The sequence below is a fragment of the Ranitomeya variabilis genome, chromosome 2 (genome assembly GCF_051348905.1).
Source record: "Ranitomeya variabilis isolate aRanVar5 chromosome 2, aRanVar5.hap1, whole genome shotgun sequence".
Lineage (NCBI taxonomy): Eukaryota > Metazoa > Chordata > Amphibia > Anura > Dendrobatidae > Ranitomeya > Ranitomeya variabilis.
Genome location: NC_135233.1, coordinates 993,351,429 through 993,370,817, shown reverse-complemented (window position 1 = coordinate 993,370,817; position 19,389 = coordinate 993,351,429). Strand labels below are relative to the sequence as shown.

Genomic DNA, 19,389 nt, shown 5'->3' with positions numbered 1-19,389 from the left:
TGGAGGAGAGTGGAGAGAGAGCAGGAGAGCTGGAGACGTGCAGGCACATGGTTCTGCAGCTCCTGACCAGAGTGGAGGAGTTAGACAGAGTTATGTCTGTAGGACGTGTGAGAGGAGAAGAAGCATAGGAGAAGTAAAGAGCTGGAGGGGAGCTGCGACTGAGCTCCCTCTACGCTGAAGCGCAGGAACTGGACACCGGGAGTCTGAGGCTGTGTGAGACTGTATGCCCCACAGCAGAAACTGGAGGGCAGAACATTTCAGGTTGTCTGTCCGCACCCACACCTGAAGGCACAGCAACATATAGAGCCCAGAGTCATAATTAGAGACACCTGTAAAAAGGCTTGCATTGCCTGCCATACGGGTACTGTGTTAGAACAGAGAGAGAGGACCTTGTGTGGAGTCATAGGCATAAAGGGACTCGCCTTACAGCGCAAGAAGGAAGGCTTCCAACCTCACCTGAAAGGGGGATCCATAATTGCTTCCAAGCCAACCGCACCTCACCATCACCTGTTACCGGTACCTTGCATTGTGGCTGAAAACCACCAGTAAAAGGTTAAGAGACTGCAACCTTGTGTCCTCTGATTCTTTCTGGCACCACACCATCTTTGCCTATTACACCAGGAGCCCTGGGGATTCAGCTTCACCTTTGGGAAGCCATACCATCCCTGCTGCAGTACCATCATTCCCAGTGGACCCCCTTTAAGCAGCGTCGGTCGTCCCTGACCGAGTACCACAGGTGGTGTCACGAACACTCTTTATTCAAATAACCCATTTAAAGACCTTCCCTTTTACTTGGACGCCCAGGGCCACGGACCGGGTTGCTGCCGCCGTGACCACCCCTTTAACCACCACCGGACCCGGCCCGAGTACCCCAATGTCCTAGTGGGGCGCTCCAATATGACCAGGTTTTCAAATCAATACAATTTTGTGATACTCTGCCACTAGAGGTCTATTCTATTTGCACCCCTCCAATCTATTCTAAACTCTGCTGCCCGACTAATCCACCTGTCCCCCCGCTATTCCCCAGCCTCTCCCCTCTGTCAATCCCTACACTGGCTCCCCATTACCCAATGACTCCATTTCAAAACCCTAACCATGACATACAAAGCCATCCACAACCTGTCTCCTCCATACATCTGTGACCTCGTCTCCCGGTACTTACCTGCATGTAACCTCCGATCCTCACAAGATCTCCTTCTCTACTCCCCTCTTATCTCCTCTTCCCACAATCGCATACAAGATTTCTCCCGTGCATCCCCCCATACTCTGGAACTCTCTACCCCAACACATCAGACTCTCACCTACCGTGGAAACGTTCAAAGAGAACCTGAAGACCTACCTCTTCCGACAAGCCTACAACCTGCAGTAACCACCGAGAGACCAAACGGCTGCACGACCAGCTTTATCCTCACCTACTGTATTCTCACCCATCCCTTGTAGATTGTGAGCCATCGCGGGCAGGGTACTCTCTCCTCCTGTACCAGTCGTGACTTGTATTGATTAAGATTATTGTGCTTCTTTTTTATTATGTATACCCCTTCTCACATGTAAAACGCTATGGAATAAATGGCGCTATAATAATAAATAATAATAATGGGTCTATATGTGGCCGCCCAATGGTTATGATGTGAATATCAGCCTGTCAAAAGTTTTGGTAGCATGTTGCGTTATTGTATTGCATTTGTTTCCTTTGAAATTACAATTATTTATTAAAATCAAGGAAATGTGGGGGTTGACATATACAGTATATGTACTGCGCAAAAGTTTTAGACTGGTGAGGAAAAATGCTATATAAAAGTAGAAATGTTCAAAGTTTATTTTTATAAATTAACAAAATGCAAAGTGAATGAACAGAAACGAAGTGTGGGTACACCGATATTTGTATCACCACACTTTATCTTCAAAACAGCATCAATTCTTCTAGATACATTTGCACAAAGCCAGGGAATGTGTAGGAATATAGTCAAGAGCCAATTATACCAATAGAGAAACAATAGTATATCACCTGCGCTGGTATGTGGGGACTGCAGTTCCCCTGAGCGTTGTGCTAGAGCGCGACAATAGGCAGATAAATGACTACCAATAGTTAGACTAGTGTACTTACTAGGTGCCAGTAAGGTGAACTGCGGATTCTCTTGGTGCTGGGAGTCCGGCTTAATGCTGCAAGGTCGTGGGATCAGGGGAGCTGGACTCGCTCCGCGCGAGTCAGGTTTGCTGGAGGGACGCGGGAGTCTGGTGGAAAACCGCCAACTTCTGGCGTGCCCCGGCCAGAAGCGGTGGCGGCGTTGGGAAGGGGCGTGGTAAACAGTGTGATGTCACACCAAAAATGAAAAAGGAAAAAAAACACTTCCGCACTGCTGTTATAAGTTAGACCCTTGAGTCTCCCTATGTTATTGCCAATTGCCGCTTTAGCCTGAAATATGGAACAAATTTACCGGGGTGCTGCTGTATAATAGTCCATAAATGATATCCAAAAAAGAAAAAAGATGAAGCGCACTCACCGGTAGTAAATCCAAGTCTTTATTCCAAGTCTTTATTCGGACATAACTTAATGTGCTGCAGGGAGGGTGGTGAACACTCGGACGACAGCTGTTTCGTGCTTAATGCACTTCAACAGGTCCTACCTGGGGTGTGACAGGGACAGGGTGAGGAAAAAGGCGTTCTGCAAGTCTCCGGGAATCCTCAGAGTCGAAGGCTTCCCCCGGTGCCATTTACTCAAATATGAGGCTCTCTACAATTTATTCCTGAAAGTGCAGGAACATAAGTGGTCCTTGGGACTTTAAAAACAGGACAAAGCTGTTATATGTGGTAGTTTGAATAAGGTAGATTGCCACCTTTTTGTACCAGGCCCTGGTCTTCCTCTTGACCAGGTATGGTTGCAGAACCTGGTCTGACAAGTCTACGCTACCCATATATTTGTTATAGTCTGTGACGCAGACTGTTTTTTCCTTGTCCCGGGTGGCACCCCTCTCTCTGACCGTCACAGTGGTGTCCGCATGCAGTGTGGTAAGCATGTAGACATCATTCCTGTCTTTCCACTTCACTGCAAGAAGTTGGTCACTTGCGAGTGAGAATGACGCCCTCCTCTCCAAACGTCTGGACACCAATGGTGACGGAAACCCCACTCTGTTTTTCCTGACTGTCCCACATATAGGGGGATGCTCGTGTAGTAGTTGTCAGTATACACGTGGTACCCTTGATGGAGAAAGGGCGTCATTAGCTCCCAGACAATTTTGCCTGGGATACCAATTGTCTGTGGGCAGTTTGGGGGGTTTATTTGGTCGTCCCTACCTTCATAAATTAGGAAGATAGACGTGTACCCTGATGAGCTCTCGCAAGTTTTGTATAATTTTATGCCGTATTTGGCTCTCTTGGAGGGAATAAATTGGCGGAATGACAGACGGCCCTTATAGCTCATCAAGGACTCGTCGACTGCCACATTTTGCTCTGGGGTATAGGAATTTAGAAATGAAGTTTTTAGGAGGGAAATTAGGGGTCTCAGTTTATTTAGATGATCGTAGTTGGGGTCACTTCTTGGGGGGGCTTTGGAATTGTCACTGAAGTGGAGGAATCTCATCAGGTCTTCGTAACGGACTCGGGACATGACAGCTGCAAATACAGGGGTGCTGTGGACAGCTTTTGTTGCCCAGTAAGAGCGGAGTGTGGTTTTTTTTACTAAACCCATATTCAGGGTGAGGCCTAAGAATTTTTTTATTTCGGGGACATTTGTGGGGATCCAGGAATGGGAATGAAAGGCAGTGGGTTTTGGGAAAAAACCTATATATATATAGGTTTTTTTGGTGGACGATTAATTGCAGGACTTCGGGGCTAATGAAAATTTTGAAAAAATCAATGGGGGTAAAATTGGCAACATCTACTCTTATTCCAGGGACTGCAGAAAAAGGGGGAATTTGAGGGGAAAATGAGGTGTCATTATACCACAGCGGTGGGGGGACTGCGGTACTTGGTCCTGCCTCTGAAGCTTCAGCAATGACGACCGACTCTGCTACCATCAGGCTGAGGATCCCGTGGAGGAAGAGTCATCATCACTGTCTGAAAGCTGCTCAGCTTCAGAGGCAGATTCTGTTTCACTGCCGGAGCTGCCAGAGCAAAGCAGGCTGTAAGCTTGCTCTGCACTGAAAGTTCTGCGGGCCATTTTATTTATTTCCTCTGCTAACCCTAATATGTGTAACCCTAACCCTAATATGTGTAACCCTAACCCTAATGTGTAACCCTAACCCTAATATGCATAACCCTAACCCTAATATGCGTAACCCTAACCCTAATATGCGTATCCTAACACTAATATGCGTAACCCTAACTCTAATATGCGTAACCCTAACCCTAACCCTAAAAAATTATAAAAAAAATTATTAAAAAAAATTATATATATAAAAAAAGGGTTTTTTTTATCACTGACAGGGCAGCACTTCAACTGTAGTCTCTCTCTCTTCTCTCCCAGAACAACTACAAGACATAGGTACCGTGGGGGGCTCGGAGGACCCTATTTCTCTCCCCTCTGATGTGCAATCACATCAGAGGGGAGAGAAAATGCCAAACAAACCTTTATTTTATATATATATGTTATATGGGGCGATCGCATCCCCGGGAATCTGTAAAGACCCCTGGGATTGCGATTGCCCCTGGGGTCAGTAAAAACCGACCCCAATCTACTCCCAAATCCTGCGGAAGATAGATTTTGGCGGGCGCATCTGCACATGCCCCCGCCATTTTCTTAATGCCGGAGGAGACTGAGGGTGGCCAGGGGACCGGGGGACAGATTTTCCGGTACATAAGGTACCGTGGGGGGCTCGGGGGACCCTATTTCTCTCCCCTCTAATGTACGATCACATCAGAGGGGAGAGAAAATAAATGCAAAACCGGATTTTTATTTTTTTTGCGACCGCCGGTAAACAGTTAATTACCAGCGATTGCAAAAGCGGGGTCAGTAAAAACCGACCCGAATCATGTTCCCCAGCAGCCAAGACCCCAGAGAAAATCGGACTCTGGGGGGCGCTATTCACTTTTTCCACAGTGCCGTTAATTAACGGCGCTGTGGTTTAAGTACCCTTAATGACCGCCGTTAAAAGGCGTATCGGCGGTCGTTAAGGGGTAAAATGTCAGTTATTGTGCTACTTAATAGCACTCCTTGAATGAAAAACATAAAACATTGGCAATACATTTAACCTTTTAATGACCAGGCCTGTTTGATAACAAAACTGTTTGATAGTTAATGACCAAGTCTTTTTTTTTTTCATTTTTTTCATCTTCAAGTTCCAAGAGCCACAAAATTTTTTTCTTTTTACTGGAGAAGTTAGATTTTTTAATAACACCCTACAATTTACTGTTTAGCTTTTATTAAAGGGAACCTGTCACCCCCAAAATCGAAGGTGGGCTAAGGCCACCAGCATCAGGGGCTTATCTACAGCATTCTATAATGCTGTAGATAAGCCCCCGATGTATCCTGAAAGATGAGCAAAAGAGGTTGGATAATACTCACCCAGGGGCGGTCCCGGTCCGGTTCTGGTCCAATGGGCGTCGCGGTCCGGTCCGGGGCCTCCCATCTTCTTACGATGACGTCCTCTTCTTGTATTCACGCTGCAGATCCGGTGCAGGTGTACTTTGTCTGCCCTGTTGAGGGCAGACCAAAGTACTGCAGTGCGCAGGCGCCGGGCCTCTCTGACCTTTCCCGGCGCCTGCGCACTGCAGTACTTTGCTCTGCCCTCAACAGGGCAGACAAAGTACGCCTGCACAGAGCCACAGCTTGACTACAAGAAGAGGACATCATTGTAAGAAGCTGGGAGGCCCTGGACCGGACTGCGACGCCCATTGGACCGGACCGCAGTGGGAACGCCCCTGGGTGAGTATAATCTAACCTCTTTCTCTCATCTTTCAGGATACATCGGGGGGCTTATCTACAGCATTACAGAATGCCGTAGATAAGCCCCTGATGCTGGTGGGCTTACCTCATCTTTGATTTTGGGGGTGACAGGTTCCCTTTAAGTGTGGGGGAGAACAGAAAGGAAAAACAATATTACCGAGAGTCATAACTTTTTTATTTCTCCTCTCAAGTAGCTAAAATAAATAGACTTAAAATTGTAAATAATTTTGAATGAGAAAAAGTGTTTGTTTTTTTTTGGGCATGGGTGGTGTTTTTTTTATGAAATTTGATTGAATTTTAGTTTACCTTTTTGTCCTACCAAGTGGCTTGAACCAGTATTTATAGTATTCCAAAGCATTATAGGCTGTCTGTTTTACACTGACAGCTAACCTGTCTGGGCATGTGTCTGTAATGACTTACTAGGCAGATACAGGAAAGCAAAAAGTAGGAAAGCCCAAGTAGTAAGAAATTTAACAAATCGTTATTGCGAAATAGTTACAACCAGTAAAAAGAGATAAAAAGGGAGATATGGACAGAGAATCCTGTGCAGTAACAATCACCACCTACAAATAGAAGATATTTACAGTATAATATTAACACTAAATGTTTTTGGAAAGGTAATAAAAAAGTGCATGTAAAGCAAAAAAAAGCTATGATAAGAATAATGAATTCATAAAGACAGCATACTGGTAACACCTAATGATAAATTCAATGTATAAATCATACAATCATTATGCATTAAGAGTAACCAATATCAGAAATGCAGACCAGTAAAGTGCATGTGCAGCAAAGTATGCTGAACCATAGAAATATGTAAGACTGAATAAGCCAAATAGAGAATAGCAGCAGCCAAAAGGGTTGTATATAAATGCTACAATAAGCATAAAATATGCAATGTAAAGAAGTAAAGTGCAAATGCAGTAAATGATGCGTCAGAAGGTGGGAGGGGAGGGCGACGCAGGAAGGACGTGTGATCATGGCAACCATAGCTCACTGGCCGCTGAGAATCAGAGGGGAGTGGAGCATCAAGCAGGACAGAGATGAGTGAAAACAACAAGTGCTCCAATGTGTATGTAAATTTTGAGATGAATGAAAAACAGTGTGAATACAAAGAGAAGACAGATGTAAGGTGTGATGACACAGCATTTGGTCTTAATTAACCAGACATCTGTTTTCAGTAAGCCAGGTGTAATAGACTGTTATCTATATGTTGACTTTTAAATTCATGCGTTTGTTCTTTGGTTGCTCAAGAAAACACAGACTTTTATTTGTATAAGCTTGTAATATTGATGTAATACTGTGATCCTTGATGACAGAGACGCAGGTTAATTGAACAATGATGTTTCCTGATATGTTGATTACACATTGTCCAGGCCAGCCAGTTTACTGACTTGTAAACATTGAAGGATAAACTATAAATGCGAGTTAACCTCATCACATCTTTCTCTTTGCCTCTGGATGCTGGCTTGAAGGACAGGTGTTAACTATAAATAGAGGAGATGCACCTCTGTCATAGACATCCAGACAGCCAAAAGTTCCAGAGATCCAAAGAACCAGATACTCTTTATAAGACAGCAGTCAAGACATCATGTCTCCCATCATGAGGGACACAGATTTAACATTCTACAGCAGACCTGGGCAAGATGCATCCGGCCCGCCTGATTATTTTAAACGGCCTGCCAGCTAGCTGTCACTTCTGACAGCCGCCCCCGGCACCGCTCGGCCAGCCGCCAGACGCTTCTGAGGAGGACCGTTGGCGGCTGGAGTGAAGGCCCCGAGCTCTGAACGTCACGTGCAATGTGAGCAGCAGAGCCGGGTTGATCATTGGTTTATCGGTGGCGGCGGCCATCTTCCCGAGGCCGCGCGTGCGCAGATGGAGTGCTCTGCTTCACGGGGCTTCATGAAAAAGGCTGCAGGAGGCCGCGCGTGTGCAGATGGAGATCGCTGCGGCCATTTTCCTGAAGCCGAGTTTGCAGATTTAGATCTCGGCTTCAGGAAAATGGCCGCCGCGATCTCCATATGCGCACGCGCGGCCTCCCACGGCCATTTTCCTGAAGCCCCGTGAAGCAGAGCACTCCATCTGCGCACGCGCGGCCTCGGGAAGATGGCCGCCGCCACCGATATTCAACCCGGCTCTGCTACTCACATTGCATTCCGGGCCGCTGCGTCACCTCACCGGTGGAAGGGACCCTGCTCACGCCATACCGCACCTCTGCCGTCGCCACACCACTGCTGCAACCCCCCCATGGACACCAGGCCGTGGCGTCACCCACCTAAGCAGGGTGGGACCCTGCTCAGGTGCACGCCACACCGCATCACCCCACCTCTGCCGACACCATGCCTCTTGTGACCCTGCTCTGCCACCGCCAGCCCTCAGGTAAGATACTGTAAATTCGGACAATAAGACGGACCCCCATCTTATAAAAAATCTTTTTTCTGCAATTTTCACACCAAATTTGGGGTGCGCCTTATGGTCCGAAAAATACGGTAATTATATTAGTCCGGCCCTCTAAAACCATCCCAATTTCTCATGCGGCCCCATGGCAAAATTAATTGCCCACCCCTGTTCTACAGGATGCCAACTTAGGGGACCATGGCCCTTGCTGAAAGAATACAGATTTGCTCCATTGATCATTACTGAGTCATGGATACTTTTGGGGTAGTCAGGATTTGGACCCATCCATCACCTGAGCCCCATGAATACATTTGGGAAAGCCAGGAATGGGACCCACCGGTCAGCTGGCTCCATGGAGATGTTCGGAGAAGCCAGGTTGTGATCCTTCCGTTACCTGGACTTGTACCTCAGCAGACTGTCAGCTTCCTAAACTTGTCACTAACTCCTTTTTGTGCTTTCCACAGGTGGGGTAGTCGGCCCTGGAAGCTCTGAAGTCACAGCTGCTCTAATCCTTGTAAGTCAGCAGAAGGGTGAGACTTTGTAATTTTGCACGATCTTGGTTATTTTACTGGGACTGTTATATGTGTTATTTACCTTTTTTGTGGTTCAATAAAGTATCTCAACACTATTTTACCCCCCGTGTTGTCTGAGTAGTGTTATGCCCACGGTAAAAGGCGTTCAATGATCCCTGATCCATGCAGTTTTGGCTAGTGGACTAGAGCACCCACTGACCCCCGTGTCTCCACATAAGGGTATGAAACCATGTAGATGATTAAGGTGTAACTAAAGAAGGCACAAAATATAGCCCATTTAAAAAAAGAACAAGACCGATATAACTATATATTCATAAGAAAGGGGGTGAGCCCAAGGTTAATTATTATGAAGTAAAAATACAAAAATAATGACAGGACATAACCAAATAGAAGACATGAGTAGTAGGCAACTTGGACTCTGAGCAAAATTACACCTCAAGCTGATGAAATGGGTAAACCATAGTCACGTGGCAAGGACACGGACACCCTTTTTTCTTATCCCCCTAGGTTTTTCTTTTGGTGTTGGTATCGGCAAAAATATGTAGGAACCAATTTATAAAGCCATTTTTGCCAGTTTCTTACATAAAACTGCTTGAAACATGATACATTTTTGTGCAACTGAAAAATGTTTTGGACTTTTGGCATTTTTACGACAGTCTTAGTTAACACTGCCTAATTTTTAAAAAGTAGGCAGAGCTTTGCTGGGAGGTATGTGGTAAACTGAAGACAACAAATTTATTGTAATGTATGCAAAAAAGTAGCAACAGGAATTTATTAAGAAGTACATGCCTCTGACTGAATTTGGTGCATCTTACTGCAGCATACATAAACTTCATCAAGTCTGGCATACAAAATTTATATTTATATTTAATTCAGCTCTAGATAGCCGGTAATTCAATTGCCGGCTTTTCCTATCTCCTTCACAAACCCGAAAGGATATGAGACATGGTTTACATACAGTAAACCATCTCATATCCCTTATTTTATTACATATTCCTCTTTACTAATGTAAGAAGTGTCTCTGTGTAAAATTTGGGGGCTCTAGCTATTAAATTAAAGGGTTAAATCCCATGGGCTACCGCACAAATTTCTCCGCCAGAGTGGGAAAGCCAGTGACTGAGGGTGAGAGGGACCATGGTTATTGGCCCTCCCCTGGCTAAAAACATCTGCCCCCAGCCACCCCAGAAAAGGCACATCTGGAAGATGCGCCTATTCTGGCACTTAGCCTCTCTCTTCCCACTCCCGTGTAGCGGTGGGATATGGGGATACTTTTTAATAATGTGTGTGTGTTTTATTAACCATTTCATACTATTGGATTAATAATGGATAGGTGTCATAATTGACGCCTCTCCATTATTAACCTGGCTTAATGTCACCTTACAATAGCAAGGTGACATTAACCCTTCATTACCCCTTATCCCACTGCTACACGGGAGTGGGAAGAGAGGCTAAGTGCCAGAATAGGCGCATCTTACAGATGTGCCTTTTCTGGGGTGGCTGGGGGCAGATGTTTTTAGCCGGGGGGGCAATAACCTTAGTCCCCCTCTAGGCTATTAATACTGTATCTGCTCTCAGTCACTGGCTTTACCACTCTGGCGGAGAATATTGCGCGGATGCCCACGCCAATTTTTTCCGGGATTTAACCCTTTCATTTAATAGCTAGAGCCCCCAAATTTTACACAGAGACACTTGTTACATTAGTAAAGAGGAATATGTAATAAAAGAAGGGATATGAGATGGTTTACTGTATGTAAACCATGTCTCATATCCTGTCGGCTTGTGAAGGAGATAGGAAAAGCCGGCAATTGAATTACCGGCTTTTCCGCTATCTAGCGGTGAATTAAATATAAATATATATATATATATGTGTCTCACTGACATATATATGTATATATATATATATACCTATTCTATGTGTACACATTTATTCTACCTATTCTATTCTATTCTGTCAGTGTGATTTTACTGTACACCGCACTGAATTACCGGCTTTTCTATAGAACACCGCTGCGTATTTCTCGCAAGTCACACACATGGTCCGTGTAATCTGTAATTTTCTCGCCCCCTTAGACTTTCATTGGCGGATTTTTTGCGCAATACGCTGACAAACGCAGCATACTGCGATTTTCTACGCCCGTAACATACCGTATATTACGGATGCGTAATATACGGCAGATAGGAGCTGCCCCATAGAGAATCATTGGGCCGTGTGTAATGCGTATTTTCTGGACGTATTTTCTGCGCTAATACGGCCGTAAAACTCGCTAGTGTGACGCCGGCCATAGACAGGGAGCAATCGCTGTTAGGTAGTGATAGTGATACAAAACTCATTCACTGTATTATGATTAGTGCACAGCATGAGGGGGCACTGTATGGCACACGGATTCTCTCATTTATGTTATTTGAATTAGAGTAACCATAGAAATGCAAGATCATTTAATATCCATGGGGCCTGGGAAATCATCACACAAGTACTTTCATGAAGGTAAACCAGATTTCAGGTACTGTTGATACTTATTATTATTATACATTTTTATAGCGCCATTTATTCCATTTACATGTCAACTCATGTAATTTTTACATCTGATCTAAAACATTGACGATATTTCTCCTGGAAATCAATAAATAAATTGACAACCAGGCATTTCCTATGGAGTCTCGTTACACATTCTACCAGTTAGCTATGATAGGACAGTATAAGACTGCGCGGGAACATAACAGAGAGTTACTAATACACAGCTAGAGTACTGTTACTGTAGTTTACAAAGAATGCACATGTTTTCTAACATAGACAAGACAGCAGCGTTGAAAGGGCCTCTTCAAAGGTCATGGATACTTCTGACATGGAAAATACTATTTTTCAATACTGTTGGTTAGTGGTTGCTTTTAGTTAACAAAATGACACTAAATTCAATCTTCATTCAATTTTCAACTCCTTGCTATGCAGTTTGCAGCCTGATACAAGATTCAGATTTTCTCTTGTGGGAGTGTCCCTCCCAGTGATATAGGCTGGATGTGAGCTCTGTGTATAAGCTGGGTGCTTCTGTTGTTTTCATTACAGCTTCAGCACAGCTTCTATCCTGCCCTTATTTCCTTATTTTGTGCTTTCCTTGTTGTCTACTGTATATTCAGAAAGAGCTCGTACCTATTATAGGCTATTTAGGTGTTCACATGTTCATGTATTTTTTGGATGCCATCTGAGTAGTGTCCATTTTTCACTGACTGTTAGAAGCATGAGAAAACTCCATCAGCTTTTTTTTCTATACAAGTAAAACTGATGAAACGGTGGTGTACAAAAGTAACACATTGACCATACAACATCGGTCAAGTTGATCAACGTAGATCAACAATCACTGACGTCTGAGTGAGCCTAAAAAAAGAAGAACAAAATTAACGAGAGCTAAGGGCCATCAGATCTGTGCAGTAGCTCTGATATATTTGTAACATTGTAGCACTCATCTAGATAACAGACTTACAGACCCTCTGCAGCAACAAATGGTAGAAAATGTTCAAAGTGGTTTTCTGGGACTTTGGTTATTCTTTTGCTACGGTCTAACAACTTACCAGCAGGTAATTGCAGACTACCTGCTTGTTTTGCCGGTGACAATCTGTTTTGTCTTAGGCGGCAATTGTCCTGCTTCCATTTACCTCACATCTATAGGGCAGTTCTTTCTCTACTGCTCTGCTCTGTCAGCGGGATTTCACTGCCGGTGTCATGCTGATTGACAGCCAGCTTCCCGCAGTAAGGCAGTGGGGTTTGGATATCAATCAGTACGACTCATTCATTTTCATCCGGACTACTGCAACTCTCTACTGATCGGTCTCTCTGCAACCAAACTTTCTCCTCTCCAATCCATCTGGAATGCAGCACTAAGGGCCACATTTCTGTCCAGCCTGTACATTGATGCCTCCATGCTGTGCCAGTTATTGCACTGGCTACCCATTTGCTACAGAATACAATACAAACTTATCTCTCTCACCCACAAAGCTCTCTACAGTTTTACACAACCCTATATCTACTCCCTTATCTCTGTTTATCACTCTACCCATGGTCTCCATTCTGTAATTGATCTAAAATTAACATTCTCCATAACCCAGACTTCACATCTCCATCTCCAAGACTTCGCTCATGCTGCGCCATTTTTCTGGAATGTACTACTCCAGACGATTCAGTACCTAGCCAGCACATTTTTAATCATGCTTTAAAAACACATTTGTCTAGATAAGCCTATCACGTGGCTTCGCTAATCTAACTCTTCCCTGCTTCTCTTTATAAATTTTACTCAGAATCTAGTACCTTCTACTCATCCGCCTCCACATCATCCATGCACCCAACAGTACTTGGTAACTATACTTAGACAGATTTTGACTGATGACCAGCTCATGCAGTTTCTTTGAAATGTCCTATTTATTATAATGATGTCTGGACTGCACATAGCAAACACTTTTTACCTACTGTGCCCCCCTACTTCTTTATAGCTTGTAAGCATGCGGGCAGGGCCCTCACTCCTCCTTTAACTGTTGAACTGTATGTCACCCGGTGCTGCTTTTATTGCCTGGACATGTCTCCGCTTAATTGTAAAGTGCTGCAGAATTGTTGGCGCTATAGAAATAAAATTATTATTATTATATTATTATTCCATTGGCAGTGACGAGTGACTGATGACCCATTGACTGAGCAGAGCATAAGAGAGTCACGGGAAGCAGAAGAATCACCGGCAGGAGCAGTCCATGACTTTCTGAGCCGGCAGAGATCAATAGGTAGTTAGTAGTGATGAGCGAGTATACTCATTGCTCGGGTTTTCCTGAGCATGCTAGGGTGGTCTCTGAGTATTTGTTAGTGTTGGGAGATTTAGTTTTCATCACCTAAGCTGAAAGATTTACAGCTATTAGCCAGGCTGAGTACATGCCTGGTTGCTAGGGAATCTCCACATGTAATCAAGCTGGCTAGTAGCTGTAAATCATTCAGCTGCGGCAATGAAAACTAAATCTCCGAACACTTACAAATACTCGGAGACAACCCGAGCGTGCTCGGGAAAACTCAAGCAACGAGTATACTCGCTTTTCACTAGTAGTTAGCAATACCTGCCTGTAAATTCTTAGCGGCATAGGAAAAAGATACAAACTCCAATTTAAATCGCTTTAAGGAACATTATTTCAAACTTTTTTAATTTTGAATTAAGAAAGCAAATTAATATTTAACAAAAATGTATGCAAAGGAGTACTGTATATAGCCTTTAACTCTATGGCCAGCTTTAGTTGGAAACATACAGTGTTCTCTGGGATCTCGAGAAATGCGGCTGTGTAAAACGGGTGCGCAATGTATTTACAGCTCTTCCGTGTAGATGGGATACAAGCATCGATCACATATCCCATAGTTTATTTTCTGTTAAACAGGAAGCAACGAAGCAATAAACTCACAAATAGTTTATGTAACATTACTGCTCTTGATATAGGTGTATGCAGCAGAACTCGGAAAAGGAAAACAAACATACAAAGAAGTAACCTGGGAGCTGTTGTCCCGGCATAACTACAGCCTCACATGTCACCAAATGTTCAGTAAAATGAGACCTGGCAGCAGCTCAGACAAACCCTATCATTAGATCTGCCAGAGACGTAATAAGACTTTTCTGTTTACACAGCATCAACTGGTATTTTGTCGAGTTTTACTACTTTTGCTCATAAACAGAACTATACATGTATATATTGTTATTATAGATGACCAGCAACAACGCTTTAAAGGCCGGTCCAGAATCTCTTATGAGGAGCTATGAATCACAGCGCTTTTATTGTCCATTATACAGCTAATTACAAGCAAACACTAGTAACGTGAGTAAGCTAATAAACATTATGATGGAGACTTCACCATTGCTGCATGTCAAGAATTCCAATCATGTTTTAACAAATATTAATAATCCAGAGTTTTGACTTTTTTTTTGGTTTTTTTACTGACAATTTGTAGAGGGTTCAAGTGCTCCATGCACTCAATATCATGCTCTGTATGGCACCACATTACAGGAATATTCTAGTCTAGAAGCAATAATGGAACATGCTCACACATGAACGCACTCGTGAACAATGACAGAAAAGGGCCCCTGGGCAAGAACAGTACATGGGCCCTTTGCGTTCCCGTAGCTCATCATAATGCACACCTCTACCTGTTTTGTAGATGGTAGATGCCCCCTTTCCTCTTGGGCCCCTGTGCGGAAGCACAGTTTGCACCAATGGTATGTCCGCCTCTGCACAAAGGCATAATAGGGCCACCTAACCTCTAAGTGCATAGTATAATGGCTACTATGGCTCAAAGGGTGACTATCCTGGTGAATATATATATATATATATATATATATATATATATATATATATTCAGATGTTTCAGTATGTAAAGCATGTCTTGTTTTTTTAAAAAATGCTCATCTAAAGTGAGTGATTACCCCAAAGGCCTCCTAATGTTGCATATCTATGGTTCCCAGTATGGACTGACATTCACTGGCTGTCAGCTGTAGGTGTATATCAGTGGGAGAGCTGCTAGATGGAGACTTCCAGCTAATAAATACATAATATAGGAGCAATCAATATCCTGCATAAGCGAAAAGACTTTACAATGTGACACTGAAGTTCTGAGTTTACATCTAACCAGCGAGATCTCGTGCTTTCTCGTGTGGGTTCCCTCCAATTTGCTCCCGTATGCCAAAAATGTTCCAGTTGTCAGTTGTCCTCCTATAATATTGGTACAAATTCTTGCATATGTAAACTTAGATTGTGAGCCACAGTGGCAGAGATTCATGTGAGCACAACTTTCCATGTCGGCACTATAGGCATAATTCAAAATGTCCCATAGGGACTCTTCCGGCATTGTACGTAGAAGTTTACATAGGTGTAACACTTCGGAAATAAATATAACATCTGCCTGACTGATATTACAATATTGTATTGTAGTAAAACTATTCTGCACACACTGTAGCCCCACGCCTCCCTTTCTTTAATTCAGGGTGCAGTAAAATATCAGACTATTTTTGGATTTACCCTAAGCTTAAATTAAACCTACAAATTGTCGCCCTTCTACTCCTCCCTTGGAATAAATGATCGTTTTGATTGTGTGTGATAGAGGTAGTGCCAGAGGCAATGTGGTGTCCCGCACGTGTTCCCTACATAGTTCGGCACCATAGACATCTCTAAAATCTATAGGATTCCTATTACAACTGAATTAAGACAAATAAACAATGTAAATATATAAAAAGGTAAGTTCTTGGATGGAAATAGGGATATTGAATGGAACAGATTAAACTTTTCGAGCACAAAAACTAAGCCCCAGTGAATAGATTACACCAATTATTAAGCATTAACCCCAGGAGAACATTTTTCTGCGTTCCACCGGACAGAGCCTTGACATTCACTTGCGGGGAAGAAACATTCTTTACATAGCTAGAAGTGGATTGAGCTTACCTTGAAGAAGCTGCGAAGAAAGTACATTACGCTGAACATTTCGGAAACTTTATAAAAATGTCCCAAACTGCAGATTACAGGATGTAATTATTCTCGTCCCACCGCGGTCTCTTAGGTGGCAGGCATTCTTGTTGCTATTTTCGACAGTCTTAGCACCAGCGAAGATTGTAAGCTATGCCAGAAGCTTATGTTAAGGAGCTGAATAACAATTAGGGTTTATCTGTGCGCTGCTCGACTGTACGACAGTACAAACAGGTTTGTTCACAGTCCGCAGGCTGGGGGAATGTCTACTAGGCATGCTCCAAGATGTACCATTGTCTGCTCTGAATAAAGTGAGAGTGCTCGGCCAGTTCACTGGCAACTATTGAGGCTAGACTGAAATTTACATCTCTTTTCTCACTCCCATCATGAATTGTGCTACTTGGAAACAAAAACTAAGGGAAGATGACATCATTTACAAACTGAATGAGAATCGCTCATATGCGCTCCATTAGCATTTATAATAATGAATACAGTTGTAAATTGATCTGAGATTTATTGTCTGGTGGTGACGGCTGGTTTTCAGTTGGGGAATGACTGTTGTACTAAATTATTTTGATTCATTATTTTTGGGGCTTTTTTTTTATTCCTTTTTTTCACAGTTGAAAGTCTTTGATGTTTATATCCATTCATCCAAAGCAGATGATGTCATTGTGGGCCATTATAATTCGTTTTCATAAAGAATCTTTTTAAGATGAAGTTCCAACCATGAGTTTTTTTTTCTCCTCGTTGTGTAGTTTTATGCAGAAAAAACACAGCATCTTTGTCTACATGCTCATGATGAGCTTTTGCTGCATTTTTAACTTTGCATATTTTACAGCAAGCATCTTAGGCTACTTTCACACTTGCGTCGTGTGGCATCGGTCGCAATCCGTCGTTTTGGACAAAAAACGGATCCTGCAAATGTGCCCGCAGGATGCGTTTTTTGCCCATAGACTTGTATTGCCGACGGATTGCGACGGATGGCCACACGTAGCGTCCGTCGTGCACCTGATCCGTTGTGTTTTGGCAGACCATCGTCACAAAAAAAGTTCAATGTTTTTTTGTACGTCGCGTCCGCCATTTCAGACCGCGCATGCGCAGCCGGAACTCCGCCCCCTCCTCCCCGAGACATAGACTGGGCAGCGGATGCGTTGAAAAACTGCATCCGCTGCCCACGTTGCGCACAATTTTCACAACGTGCGTCGGTACGTCGGGCCAATGCATTGCGACGGCCCCGTACCGACGTAAGTGCGAAAGAAGCCTTACAGTTCCAGCAAAGTGGATGGGATTTATAGAGATCGCCTGCTCACTGTGCTTCTATTTTGCACCTGCCTTTACACTGCAAGATAACCATTAACGAATGTTGTTAAAAAAGCTCATCTTGCAGTGTAAACAGGCTGATGATCACGTCCTATCTTAAAGCGCAGGGGATGCAGCCATGTGGCTCTGTGTGGTTGTTTGGCAAATTGACTACCAGCTCCATAAGCGGGAAGGTAGAAAACAGAAGCTCTGAAAAATGAAAGAAACCATACAAATTAAGCCAACATAGAGTAACTTGAAAGACAGAAAGTATATAAAAGCAGAGCTAAAAACAAAGCTGCACATATACAGGGGTTGGACAAAAAAATTGAAACACCTAACGTTTTGGCATCATAATCTTTGAACATGTTATAAACATGCAAACCCTGACATATGGTAATGTTTTGTAGTTGATTATTTGTGTTATGTGATATGTGTATGTAAATTAACTGTTTGTTTTGCATAATTGTAAGAACATTGATGAGAACCTGACACCAATGGCAGACCTCTCGGATTTTCAAAGAGGCCAAATTGTTGGTGCTCATATGGCAGGCGCTAGTGTAACAGAAACTGCCCGAATGCTTGGCGTGTCAAGAGGTACTGTCCCCAAAGTAATGACTGCATTTGAAAGAGAAGGAAAAACGTCCGCAGCAAAGCACAGGTCCAGCCGAAAGTCAAAGTTGACTGAGAGAGACCGTCGGACTCTAAAGTGAATTGTGAGAGAGGATCGCAAGACCACGGCTCCGAAAATCACTGCTGAGCTCAATGAACACCTACAGAACCCAGTTTCCACGAAAACTGTTTGTCTGGAGCTGCACAAATCTGGATTCCACGGAAGAGCTGCAATTAGAAAACCGCTGCTCTCAATGACAAATGTTTCCAAGCATTTAGAGTGGTGTAGAAACCTCCAGAATTGGTCCCTCGAGCAGTGGAAACATGTTATATTCTTAGACGCATCATCGTTTACCCTTTTTCCGACCTCCGGCCGAGTGTACGTTTGGAGACAGCCGAAAGAAGCATTCCATCCAGACTGCCTTCTCCCAACCGTAAAACATCGTGGAGGTTCTGTGATGATCTGGGGTGCTATTTCATGGAGATCCGCCTGACCAATCATATCCCTTCATGGAAGAATTAACAGCCAAGATTATTTAGGCATTTTGGGCAACCAAGTGCACCCAATGGTTCAAGCACTGTTCCCGGAGGGGAACGCCATCTTTCAGGATGATAATGCACCAATTCATACAGCTAGAATTGTTAAAGCATGGCACGAGGAACATTCTAATGAAGTTGAGCATCTCATCTGGCCCCCACAATCCCCAGACCTCAACATTATTGAGCATTTCTGGTCAATTTTAGAGATTCAAGTTAGACGTCGATTTCCTCCGCTATCGTAGCTCAAAGAACTGGAGGGTGTTTTAACTGCAAAATGGGCTAAAATTCCTTTGGAAACAATTCACACCTTGTATGAATCCATACCTCGGAGAATTGAGGCTGTAATCGCCACAAAAGGTGGACCTACACCATATTAAACTAACTTTTGTTGATGTTTCCATTATTTTGTCCAACCCCTGTATAAGTATGGTGAAAATAAAAACATGAAAAGGTTTTCATTTTTTTCAAGTGTTCCTCATCTATAGACGCAGGTGACAGTAGAAACTCCTTCCTGTTGTCACTTGGGAAGTAGCAATGGAAACAACAGTTAAGAACATATGAGAAAGAACATGAAACCAGAGCATTTTCTCAATTACATAAGATTGTGCAACAATGGTCATTTAGCCTCTATACATGGGATAGATGATAAATGTCTGATTTCT

General features: G+C 43.5%; 1 protein-coding gene across 1 annotated transcript in view; it reads right to left on the bottom strand.

The window, feature by feature from the left end:
• LOC143804021 (uncharacterized) overlaps positions 1–17,191 on the bottom strand; it is a 104,474-nt gene extending 87,283 nt beyond the window's left edge. Inside the window, exon 1 of the mRNA XM_077281768.1 lies at positions 16,256–17,191. Coding sequence (XP_077137883.1) covers positions 16,256–16,294 — 39 coding nt within the window. The 5' untranslated portion in view covers positions 16,295–17,191. The remainder of the gene's footprint in view (positions 1–16,255) is intronic.
• Positions 17,192–19,389: the final 2,198 nt, after the last annotated feature.